Source organism: Chiloscyllium punctatum, chromosome 22 (genome assembly GCF_047496795.1).
Source record: "Chiloscyllium punctatum isolate Juve2018m chromosome 22, sChiPun1.3, whole genome shotgun sequence".
Classification (NCBI taxonomy): domain Eukaryota; kingdom Metazoa; phylum Chordata; class Chondrichthyes; order Orectolobiformes; family Hemiscylliidae; genus Chiloscyllium; species Chiloscyllium punctatum.
This window is the reverse complement of record NC_092760.1, coordinates 17,880,952-17,894,391: the sequence shown is the minus strand read 5'-3', so window position 1 is coordinate 17,894,391 and position 13,440 is coordinate 17,880,952. Positions and strand designations below refer to the sequence as shown.

Genomic DNA, 13,440 nt, shown 5'->3' with positions numbered 1-13,440 from the left:
CATTTTTAAAAATGTTCAAAAAATATATTTTCCTCCGATGCAATGAAATGAGATTCTGATTCTCATTCATTCTCACTTCATTACAACGGAGGAAAACTATTTTTAAAAAGCATGAAACAGCTGACACAGACAACGTTCATTCCTCCACCAATTAGCTTTATAATTCTAACTGAGACTGTTTAAATTCTGGACATGGGTTGCAATCAGATTTGGTTGCCCAGCACTGTGAGTGATTTTTAAGTGGTATGGTTCAAGGAACAAGCTCCAATGGAATACCTGGTATCCTTGGTCTTAAACCTTTCTATGAAAGATAGTTGCAATCAGTATATATAAGGAAGCAATGGTCTAATGGCATTATCACTGTCTGTTAATCCAGAGACCTAGGCAATGTGCTGAGGACTGGCATTTGAATCCTGCCATGACAGATGGTGTAAATTGAATTCAATAAAATCTGTAATTTACAGACTAATGATGACCATGGCTCCATTGCTGATTGTCAGAAAAAAATCTGCTTCAATCTTGCCCTTTAGGGAAGGAAACTGCCATCCTTACCTGGTCTGGTCTACATGTGATCCCAGAACCACAGCAATGTGGTTGACTCTTAAATGTGCTCTGGGCAAGTAGGGGTGGCCTGGCCAGGGACCCTCTCACCCTGTGAACACATCAAAATATTTTAGAACCAGTGATAAACTAAGAATTTCCTTTTCTCCTGTGGACCACTGATTCTGAAGTTTGTTTAGATTTTTTTGGATGAGTAGCTGATTGGTCTCTTTATTCCTGATTCAAGTACCTGAAGGAGGACTTCCCCTGTCCTGATACCACTATTATCAAAGGCTATTTTAAATACTTGATTAAGATTTGGAGCTGAAAGCTTCTTTGTTAAAATAGCCTTTAGCTTTTCAAAAGTTTGGACATTCTACGTTCATACTACCTTTGTTTCGTCAGTCAGTCAGTGGCGTAGCTTCTTTGATTGAAACTGGCATATGAAATTAAAACAGAGATTTCAGAAAATTCTTGTGCCATTGCTACTGTTTTTGGCCTTGCATCATCTATTCATTTGTCATTTCATCTCTCCTTTGTATTATATCTCTCCTTTCTTATGCTTTGTATTTCAAACACCTCCTTTTCATTTGCTAAAAGCTTTTGCATCTCTAACTTTTCCCAGTTCCGATGAAAGGTCAATCACCTTTGTTATCTTTGTTTTCCATTCCCCAGATACTGCCTGCTTTCAATTTTCAGAATCTTGTTTTTATTTCACATTTCTAACTTTGCAGTATTTCATTTTTCATTAAAAACTTTGGTTTTCTGTCTGCCTCAGTTGCTTTTGCTGAAATCTTATCTAAGGGAATCCATAATGAGATCCTCGCTCTGGCCATCAATTAATATTATTACTGGGACCCAATGACGTCACTTCATCCTGATCTGGGCAGGTTTGAAAGAACAAATTAAAATTCAGTCAAGAGCACTGGGGCAGGATGTGAGTAGATGAGCACTCTTTGTGTCGAGAGTGTGGTGCTGGAAAAGCACAGCAGGTCAGGCAGCATCTGAAGAGCTGGAGAATCGATGTTTCGGGCATAGGCCCCTCATCAGGAATGGATAAGCACTTTTGATCAATTTGAACCAGCTGTCAACTTGGCTTCGGCTGGACAGATAGGGCTAAACAATCGGTTTTGCTATAATGTGTATGTTTTCAATGCAAAACATCTTTAATGCATTTGAAGAATTTCGACTGTTAGTTGTAGAACCCGAACTTTCCTTACCTGTATTGGCTATGACACAATTCCAGCCCCATTAGTTTAAATAGCGCAGCTATTGCAGATTTTCTTATAACGTGAGATTGCATGGGAACTGAACTATTGTGTTACATCAGAACCGACTGTAATCACACCTCAAATCAAATGGAAGTGAAATTTGGGTGGAGTATAAATGGTAATCAAACCAATAAAGTCCATTTACTACTCCAGTACAAGTTAAAGTTACTCCTCACACTGCTACAGTACAAGAAATCAACTGCTGCTTCAAGATACTCTGTATGGTCTACCTTCATTGCTGCAGGAGCTCGAATCATCCACTTGCATCGAACATTATTCGGATACACAGCTGGAAAATTTGGAGAGGTGAAACTTCTATCATTCTGAGTTAAGAGGTTTCCACACGTTTCTTTAAAATGAATCAGATCAAAACACAATGGTATCAAATAAATTAGATAATACGATGAATAACCACAAAATTAAAACCTTGATATTTTGCAATATGATTATTTTCAACTGTCGTTCATTTCATCTTATCTGATGGTTGGTTATTCTATCAGCAATTTATAAATTGAATCAGTTATACCACTGTTGCTTTTGTGCCAGAAAGATGTAGGTTCAAGCCTGACTCCGTAGATGCTGAATACATAACTCTATTTTGACACATTAATGCACTGCTGAGTTGTTGGAGGTGCTAACTTCTAGTTAAGAATGACCTAATGGTCTTCTCAAGCATTTTATAAAGATGATTGTACATTACCTCAAGAAGAACATGCTTTTGCCTGGTGTCCTCACATAACTTGTACTACCTGGTCATTCAATTCAGATTGAATTGTACTATATATAAATGACCAAAGCTTCTGAAATAAGTGATCTCTATTTAATGAAACCTTACGATGGAATAGTAATTGATGTGGAGGGAAATGCAGCAGCAAGATCTGCTTAAATTATATAATACTACTGGAGTACCAAAGAAAAAGAGACACACAGGTGTACTTCTGGAGACATTAGTTGTGAAAATTATCAATAAAATAGAGATCTTATTTCAACGGAAATTCCAGAGTCAACCATAGAATGTTAAAGAGGAAGGGAGCAGGTAAGGACACAGAATGTGCTTTGAATGGGGGGGGGGGGGGGGGGGGCTTCAATGTCCATTACCAATACTGGTCAGGAGCATCACTAATGACCAAGTTTACTGAATCTTAAATGATCCATCCACCAATACTGGCCCTGCAGCAGATGATCAGAAAATCAACAAAAGGGAAAGATCTGCCACATACTTATCAATCTTCCTGTTATAGGCTCATATGTGTACACTATCTCAATCCATCGAGATCAGTATGTACCATCTCACTATAGACAGATCACAGTGTATTACCTCAATGCATTCTAGCTAGAATACATCATCATAGACACATTCAGAACACATTCTCATTGTAACTACAGTAATAACTTGAATTTATGTAATATAAATTTATATAGCAAGGTGCTCCCTTGCAAATCACAGGAGCATTATCAAACACAATTTACCAGTGAATCAAATACATTTACATCACATTTATGTAATAATGACAAATGCTTGATCCAAATCGTTTTGGAAAGAGGGAAGGGAATGAGATTCCTAAGGAAGGTTTTTTTAGATCATGGGCATCTTAAGTGATGTGAATACTGCATGGATGTCAGCATTCTCGATCTGTGTTTAAGCTGTTTCTACTTTTAGATAAAAGCAAGCAAGTGAACAAGTTTGAAGTTATTATTTACTCAGTTTTGCACTGGAAAGCGCACATTTTTGAATCTGATTGAAACAAAACATCCTTAACCTGAGCAGCAATACATTTGAGCTGCCTCAGTTAGAATTTGAGTTCTGTTCTGTACTCTAGTTCCTAAGAAAACCTTTGTCTAAACCTATGAATATCTAAGAAAATAAGATGCAATAAAAAGTGTTCTGTGGTATACTACTACAATAAAATGCTATGTTAATGTGCCATGCAAGTTTGAATATTTTTGTAGTGTGGCATAAACACCCATTATAATCAAAACTTTATATGATCATTATCCACCTCCAGCAGAATAATTAGATTCATACTTACTGCACTGATACAATTTATTTATTTTCAAAACATCTATCTCACTGAGCCCCTCAGCAAATCCAATCGGTATGTTTGGATTTCGTTTGGGTACTATAGTAGGCCGCGAAGATTTGGCAAGATAGTACCTGCAATCAAAAATAAGTTGCAGTTAAAAAGAAACACTCATTATATATTCAATGCTTAAAACCATTCTCCTATTAGTCTTGCTCCTCTTATTATTTCTGCATGGGTTGCATTATCTATCGATTGTAAACAAAAACTACTGGAGACATATTATGCTCAATCTCAAAATAGTGATGCCTGTTATCAATTTAAGATTAGTAATCTATTTTCAATGCAGTAAGCATTCTTATTCAGATTATACTTTTAATCCTGTTAAAGTCCTTTGATGTGTCCTTATCTAAACTATATTTTCATTTGATGTAACCTTCAATGTCAAAAGTGAACATCAGAAGGAGGAAATGACAGCTCATGTTTCAGAGGAAACAGTAAAAGATTAAAGACTGGAAACTAGTGCATTTGTGTTGGGGTGGAGGGATGTGGTTGCAGGCTTGGGGCACAAAGTTACTTTTATATACATATAGGGCACAAACACACCTGACTCAACTGGGAGAGACGGTGAAATAGTAGTAATGTCATCAGAATAGTTATCTAGTAGCTCAGGTGAATGCTCTAGAGAAATAAACTCAAATCCCATTATAGAATCATTATAAATCCTCACATCCCACCTTATAGAATTCAATTAATAAATCTGGCATTGAAGGCTTATTGTATAAACCTATCTGACTTATTAATGCCTTTTAAAGAAGGCCATCCTTACCTGGTCTGGCCTGCATGTGACTCCAGACTAAGAAAAATGTGACTGCGTATTAACTGCCCCCTAAAATGCTCTTCAAAACTACTTACTTGTACCAAACTGCTGGATACTAGATTTAATGCAACAGTTCATGAAGATGGCTATGACACAACAGAGACCATAAAACGTAGGAGCAGAAGGAGGGTGTAGGTTTCCTCCAGGTGCTCCGGTTTCCTCCCACAGTCCAGAGATGTGCAGGTTAGGTGAATTGGCCATGTTAAATTAACCATAGTATTAGGTGCATTAGTTGGGGTGAATGTAGGGAAGTGGGTCTGGGTGGGTTGCTCTTCAGAGGGTCGGTGTGGACCTGTTGGGCTGAAGGGCCTGTTTCCACACTGTAGGGAATCTAATCATTCAGCTCTTTGAGTCTATTCCTCCATTCAGTGGCTGGTCTAATCATCCCTGCTTGCATTATCCCCATAAGTCTTGATTCCCTTACTGATTGAAAAGTTGTTTGTCTAAGCCTTGAATAGTCATAATGTCCCAGCTCCACAACTCTCTACCATATAGAATTCCATAGATTTGTTACCTTCCAAGAGAAGAAATTCTTTCTCATCTTTGGTCTAACTGGGCATTCCCTTACACTGAAATTATGCCCTCTGGTCATAAACTTTCCCTCGAAGGGTAACATTCTCTCAGCATCTACCATGTCAAGCCTCTAAGTTTTAATAAAGTCACCTCTCATTCTTCTAAACTCCAATGTTTAAGTGCTCAACCTACTAACCCTTCACATTAAAAAATCCCTCCATGCTGAAGATCAACCTCGCAAATCTTCCCTGGACTGTCCCCAATGCTCAAATATCTTTCCTTGGATAAGATGACCAAAACAGTTCACAGTATTCTAGATGTGGGCTAACGCATGCTTTGTATAGATTTCTCTATTTTTCTATTCCATTACCTCTGAAATAACATTCCATTTGCCTTCCCTATTACCTACTGAATTTGGATGCTAGCTTTTTTGTGATTCATGTAGTATACCCAAATCCTTCTGTGCTGTAGTTTTCTGCAGATTTGTGCCATTTAAGTATTATTCAGCCCCTCTATTTTTCACCAAACAGTGTAACCTCACATTTCCTTGTGTTATGTTCCATATGACAAGCTTTTGCCCACTCAAGTAATCAGTCCATATCCCTCTGTAGGCACTTTTGTTATCCTCACCAGTTGCCTTTCCACCGATTTTTGTCATCCACAGGTTTGGCTAGAGCACATTCACTTCCTTTATCCAAGATATTGATGAGCCTGTAAATAAATATGGCCCCATCATGGCACTGGTTACAGGCTGCCAGCCTGAAAACGCGAACCTACAAATACAGAGCCGGCCAGGTCAGGGATGCAGAATGCAAGCTCACTACCAAACCCTTCTCCAGGTTGGTGAAACCAGCAACTTCAAACTTCACCTTCACTGGGCAAACCAAATTTGTAAAAATATTATGGTGGATGAGATCATGGAATGTCACAAAGTTGTTTTAGGTCAGCAAGAATGGGAATGGATTGATTAATAATCCTGTAGCAAATGGACTTCCAGCAAGGTGTTACCATCATATGAGAGTAGAAGAGAAACAATGTTCTGAACCTGAACAAAGCAAATGAATTGGTCATGAGAGGCCAGCTGCCTAAGGTAGTTGGAAGACTACATTAAAAGATATGGCAGTAAACAATCATAGAAACATTCAAAATCGGAGTAGCAGGGGCCCACCTCAACTCGAGTCTATTTCATCATTCAATATGTTCATAACTGATCTTACTCAATCTCATACTCGGTAGTTCTGTAGCAAAGAATTCTATGGGTTCACCATCCTATGAGTGAGAACATTTCTCTTTATCTCAGTTTGAAATAGTTTACTGCATATCCTGAGAGAGTCACCCCTTGTTCTGGACTCCTCCATCTCCCACCTAGGAGAAACATCATCTCTGCATTCAATTTGTCCAATCCTGCCAGAAGCCTATACATTTCAATGCAATTTCCTCACCAGCAAATACAGATGCAGTCAAGTCAAACTCTTATGTCAAACCTGCCATCAGGTTTGCCAGCAGTAATCAGTTTGGTGAACCTTTTCTGCATTCCCTCTATGGCAAATATGCTTTTTCTTCAGTAAGGAGAAAAAAAACTGCACATAAGATTCCAGGTGTAGTCTCACTAAGGCCCAAACAACTGCAATAAGATGCATTTGCTCCCATACTCAAAACCTCTTGGAATGTCCAACATATGATTTGGCTTCCTAACTGCTAGCCATGCTTGCTTTCAATGATCACTATCCAAGGTCATTCAGGTCCTTTTGTACATCAACCATTCCCAATCTATTATCATTTAAATAATACTTTCCATTGTATTTTCTCACCAAAGTGGATAACCTCACATTTATCCAGGTTATACTGCATCTGTCATGTATTTGCCCATTCAGTCAATTTGTCGAAATTGCTCTGAAGCCTCACAATCCCACGTAGTCTTATGTTGTTAGTAACCCTGGTAATATTACACTTGATTCCCTCAGCCAAACTGTTGATGTACATTGTGAATATCTGGGGCCCAAATACTGATCCCTGTGGCACCCCACTTGCTGCTGCCTTCTGCTCCACAACAACTTAGTTATTCATACAATCAAAATAGGAACTGCTAGAGAAACTCAGCAGGTTGGCAGCATCTGAGAGAAGAGAAAACAGCATCAATGCTTCAAGTCCAGTGACCCTTCTTCAGAATAAATTTGAATCTTAAAGTAGATTAAATTCGCTTAAACTCACATAGGCCGGGCTGGAGTCTGAGCTTTGGACATTGAAATTCACATAATGAGAACATTGATCTACACTAGCAAATATGATCTGAGTAGAGGGAACCAGAAGAGTTTCATGATAAAAGTGGATCATGGAGTAAGATGCATTGAGGGAATATTAGTAACAAATAGCATCTTGGCTCAGAAAATCCAGAAATACTATCAGTAAGAATGGATTTCAGGAAAAGCAGGAAATGTTGAGAGTAGTTTATTGGCTCCCTTACAACAGATTTACCATTGGGCACAGCCTAAAATGAGAAATTAATGGGGACTGCAACAAATGTAATGTAAGATTTGTGGTGGAGTTTAATTTTCCCTTCAAACTAGATCAATCAAATTGGAAAAGGTTGGCTGGAAGATGAGTTTGCAGAACCTTTTGTCACAGGTCATGTAGTCACAATAAGGTGTAGAACCAACTAACGATAAAACTATTTGAAATATAGTATTGTGCAAAATGCTACTAAAATGTTGATAAGATCTAATACACCTTGATTTCCAAAAAGCAATCAGTAAGGTGCCTTATAAAGATGAATGCACAAACTAAGAACTCATGGAGGTGTGGGTGATATATTAGCACGGATAAAAGATTGATTAACACACAGAAAATCAATAGAACACCTAACTAAGGTACTGTCGAACAGGTGGAGTATGACAAGGATCAGTATGAGAGTCTCAGCCATTTACAATCTATCGTACAATCATGAAAAGACAAAGAGCAATGTATCTAAGACTACAGATAATACAATCAAGATGGTCAAATAGCTCTATGAAGGCCAGTATCCTGTCATCAAGTCACCCTTTATTTGCACATGCAATGTACACTACACTGACCCAATTAGCTCAGAGCCTTGCTCCGAAAGTGAGCAGAATCCCTGCCATTCCTGTTTATATCTGTCAACCAGGAGTCCCTGTTTTGATCAGGTTAACAGCCCCACTCAGGGAACTTGTATTCTACGAGGTCTATCCGGCTGACCTCGTTCCTATCACTACATCCATCCCCTCTAATTTATGGGGTGTAGGCCCATTCTTTATCCTGCAGCCTCTCCTGGGGTGTTTTTGTACCAGGTTGTGTTCCTCTCACACTGCCTTGGATATTGGTGGCATTTACCAGACCGTAGGCCACATGATGCACCCACAGCATCTCTACCGAAACTCATCTTCAGGCGGTAACAGTGTCAAGGCTCCAACATCTGTTGTGTCCATCTTGTCCTCTGAGATGTCTTTGACGCTAGGTGGAGGAAGACAGCCCACGAATTCTGACAGCTTTGCCGATGTTTTGAAAGGCCGGTAATGTTTTGCTCCTGCCCTGTTTGTAAGGTTGCAGCTTCCATGTGGTCCACATGCTTGTTCAGGGCCACCTCCCCAACCCATACTTTATACCTCACAGGACCTGACCACCCATCAACCATGCTTCTGACACATGAAGGGCCATTCCTGTGGTTTCAACACCAAACTTCATTCCCTGAAGTCAACTGCCTCTCTCACTTAGAGGGGTCTTGTGTCCGGCATTGGTGTTTGTGCTGCTGTTTCCCCCTCCCCGCCAGGACTAGGAAGATCAGATTTAACCTGGTGCAGAGTCCTCTCCCCATTAGAAACTCCGCTGGGAGCTGTACCTGTAGTTGCATGAGGGTCCTGTAACCAAACAGGAACCAGGACAGTTTGGTATCGAGTGAAGCTGCAGGCTGCTTCCTTAAACCTGCTTTCAGAGTCTGGACTGTTCTTTCCACAGGTCATTGGGTAATGGATGGTGTGGAGCTGTCCTTATATCCCGATTTCCATTTGACCTTAGGAACGACTCAAACTCCCTGCTGGTAAATGATGACCCATTGACAGTGACCAACACCTCTGGGAATCCCTGTATTGCAATCGAAGCTCACAAACGTTCAATCACCATCCTTGTGTTTGATGAATAAACTCTATGTTCATCCAACCACTTTGAACAGGTGTCCACAATAACTAGAAACATAAAACGTAAACAGTTGACATGAAACCATGTCCGGGGTTTACCCCCAGGTCATTTTCATGAATGTGGGGGAGCTGATAGAGGTCATTTTTATCCTTGTTGGCATGCTGCCCCACCAACACAGCTAATCCGATCCTGGCAACCAGACACAAACGGCTTGCCAACATCTTCATTTTGGAAACTCCTGGATCTGATGGTGACCTTGGACTTGGACAATCACTCTTGATCCCCATTATAATGAAGGTGAAAGTGAGGACTGCAGATGCTGGAGATCAGAGTCTAGATTAGAGTGATGCTGGAAAAGCACAGCAGATCAGGCAGCATCCGAGGAACAGGAAAATTGACGTTTCGGGCAAAAGCCCTTCATTTATTGCCTAAAACATCGATTTTCCTGACCTGCTGTGCTTTTCTAGCACTACCCTAATCTTGATCTCCATTATAATGTGCCATCCTCTACAGTGATCTGGTCTAGCCAGGTCCAGAAAGCTTTCAATTCTGGTAGTGACAACCCTTTTGCTTCCCTGATCAGTAACAGCTGCTTTAGTTTTGCCAGTACGCAGTCCACATTCTGATATTGTCAGCAGTGACTGAAAGGGTGTCCAGAAACCTTTAAACCAGAAGGGACTCTTCTAATAGCAGCACCATCAGTGGTGTATCTGTCAGTGGGAGGCTGCTCAAGGCATCAGCATTTGCCTCTTGGCCTTCCAGAATGTTCCATCATGTAATTGTATGCACTCAGAATAAGAGTTCATCACTGAATTTAACCTGAAGTAACAGTTTTGTCTTCCTTAAGTGGCCCTAGTAGAGGTTTGTGGTCCAGTGCTATTACAAATTTACACCATAAAGTTATTGGTGGAACTTTGTCACATCAAAGATGATCACCAAACCTTCCTTCCCTATGTGGGCACATCTTCATTCGGAATCAGCCAACGTCCAGGAAGCATGAGTTATAGGGTGTTCTCTCACTTGGCCATCATGAGAGGCATCACGTGTCAACACCACATCTTGCTTGGGATCATAATGTATCAGCACCTTAAATGATGATGATGGCTTTTTCACCTTCTTAAAGTCGAAATCTTGGCTACGAGACCATTTTCAAGGCTGACCCTTTTTCAATAACAAATGTAAGAGTGCCAGGCTGGAGACTCACAGGTTACATATGAACTTTCCATAATAATTCACAAACTCAAGGAAAGACTCAAGCTCTAGTACAGACTTGGGAGTTGGGCACCTTTGATCACTCTGACTTTATTTTACAATGGGTGTAACCCATCTTGTTGCCTCTGTTGCCCCAGTATGTCACTTAGGGGTGCCTGGAATCCTATTTGTAATCCCTAAATGTAAATGCTTTGAAGAACTGTTGGAGTCATAAGAGTTTACATTTTCCTGGATAATTAGAATGCTGATCTGTGTGATCTGATGAGCCTTGATCTGGAAGAGGTACAGTCAGGAAGGAATAAAATGTCAAGACATGGAACAGACATAAAGGAGAGCTAAAAGTGGAGGAGGTGGAGGATTAAAACATAAACAGATACAAAGACACAGGAAGGGGAACACAATTAATTCTTGTGAGGAGAAGAACCCAATACAGAGAAGTCCTACTAAAGTGTATGATTAGTAAGCTGTGTATGGTCAGGAAGGGCAGATCAAATTGGGAATGAGACATAGCTGAATGAGTTTATAGCTCAGCAAATTTGGAAGACAATAGGTGATTTTTGCTTGCTGTTTTGCCTCACAGCTTGTGAATTTTTTTTACAGGACAAAGTGAAGCCCAGGATTAGGGACCCAGCACAAAAGAGTTACATCACAGGTAAAACGTGAGTTCATTCATTGGTGATAGCGATTATTTGGATTATCTTTATAGTATACTTACAGACAGAATGTAAATAGGAGACATATTTACAGGCTACAAATTAAAAAGACTAGTATGATGGGAGCTGTGTACAGGCCTTCTAGCGATAGTCAGGATGAGAAGAAAATAAATCAGGAGATAGAAAATTCATGTAACAAAGGCACATTTACAATTATCATGAGGGATTTCAATATGCTGGTGGACTGGGAAAATCAGGTTGGTAGTGAATCATGAAGAAAAGAATTTGTGGAATGTCTACAAGATTTTCTTTGGAGCAGCTTATGGTAGATCCTACTATTTAGATTTGGTGATATGTAATGAGGCAGTATTGATTAGGGAGATTAAGGAGAAGGAAGTCTTAGGGAGCAATGGTCATAATATGATAGAATTCACCCTGCAGTTTGAGAAGGAGAAACTGGAATCAGATATAACAGTCTTATAAGTGAGTAAAGGCAATTACAAAGACATGATGGAGGAGCAATGGCAGGAGTTTTGGGGGGCAATTCAAGAGGCTGAGCAGAAATTCATCCCAAGGAAGAAAAAACATACTAAGGGGAGGACATGGCAACCATGGCTGACAAGGGACATTAGGGACAGCATACAAGCAAAAGAGAAAGCACACATTGTGATGAAGATTAGTAGGAAGCCAGAGGATTGGGAATGTTTTAAAAATCAGCAGAAGATAACTAAAAAGGCAAAGTGGGGGGATAAATGATGAAACATGAGGATAAGCTAGATGTAACAGAAAACAAAATTCTTTTTTAGATATCTAAAAGGAAAGAGACAGGCAAGAATTGATTTTGGACACTGGAAAATGAGGTTGGAGAAGCTGTAACGGGAACAAAGAAATGGCAGAGCAACTGAACAGGTATTTTGTATTAGTTCTTACAGTGGATGACACCAGCAGCATATCCGAACTTCAAAGGGGTCAAAGGGCAGAGGTAAGTGTAGTGACCATCACTAAGAAGAAGGTGTTAGAGAAGCTGAAAGGTCTGAAGATAGATAATCACCCAGATCAGATGGACTATACCCCAGAGTTCTGAAGGTGACAGCTGAGGAGGTCCTAGAAGCATTAGTGAGGAATTTTCAGGGATCAGTGGAGTCAGGAAGTGTCCCAGAGAATTGGAAAATGGCATATGTAATACCCCTGATTGAGAAGAGAATGAGGCAGAAGATGGGAACTATAGGCTGGTTAGCTTGACCTCTGTCGCTGGTGAGATTTTAGATTCCATGAATAAGGATAAGATTGCAGAGTACTTGAAAGTGCATGGTAAAATAGAACTGCGTCAGCACAGCTTCATCAATCTGTTGGAATCCTCTGAGGAGATAACAAGCAAGTTAGACAAAGGAGAGCCAGTGAACGTAATCTATTTGGATTTCCAGAAGGCCCTTGACAAGGTGTTGCATAAGAGGCTGTTAATTAAGATAAGATAATGTGGTGTTGGGGCAAGGTAGTGGAATGGATAGAGGACTGGCTGGCTGACAGAAGACAGAGTAGGGATAAAAGGATGGCAGCTGGTGACGAGTGGAGTTTCACAGGACTCCGTGTTGAGATCACAACTGTTCACGTTATACATTAACAATGTGGACAAAAGAACTGAAGACATTGTTACTATGTTTGCAGATGACACAAAGATAGGTGGAGGGACAGGTAGTGTTAGGGACATGGGGAGGCTGCAGAAAGACTTAGATAGGTCAGTAAGTGACAGAGTAAAACAATGTGGGAAAGTGTGCGATTATACACTTTGGTCAGAGGAATACAGGTGCGGACTATTTTCTAAACAAGGGAAGGCTTCAGAAATCTGAAGCACAAAGGGACTTGTGAGCCATGGTGAAAATTCTCTTAGGATTTACAGGCAGGTTCTATTAGCAGTTAGGAAGGCAAATACAATATGAACATTCATTTTAAGAGGGCTAGAATACAGAGCAGAATTGTACTGTTGAGGCTGTAGAAGGCTCTTGTCAAACTGCATTTCGAATGCTGCGAGCGGTTTTGGGCCCTGTATCTAAGGAAAGATGTACTGGTGTAGGAGGGGGTCCAGAGGAGATTTACAAAATTGATCCCTGGAATGAAGGGCTTGTCAAAGAATAAAGACAAAAGAAGAACAGTACAGCATAGGAACAGGCCCTTCAGCCCACCAAGACTGCACTGACACATGA

General features: G+C 40.2%; 1 protein-coding gene across 1 annotated transcript in view; it reads right to left on the bottom strand.

Annotated features, from left to right (window-relative positions):
• The window catches only part of LOC140493433 (low choriolytic enzyme-like), a 182,122-nt gene that overhangs the window by 36,232 nt on the left and 132,450 nt on the right, over nt 1-13,440 (bottom strand). The window contains exons 9-10 of the mRNA XM_072591862.1: nt 3,842-3,966; nt 2,042-2,160 (exon numbers count right to left, since the gene is read on the bottom strand). Of these exons, the coding sequence (XP_072447963.1) occupies nt 2,042-2,160; nt 3,842-3,966 (244 nt within the window). The remainder of the gene's footprint in view (nt 1-2,041; nt 2,161-3,841; nt 3,967-13,440) is intronic.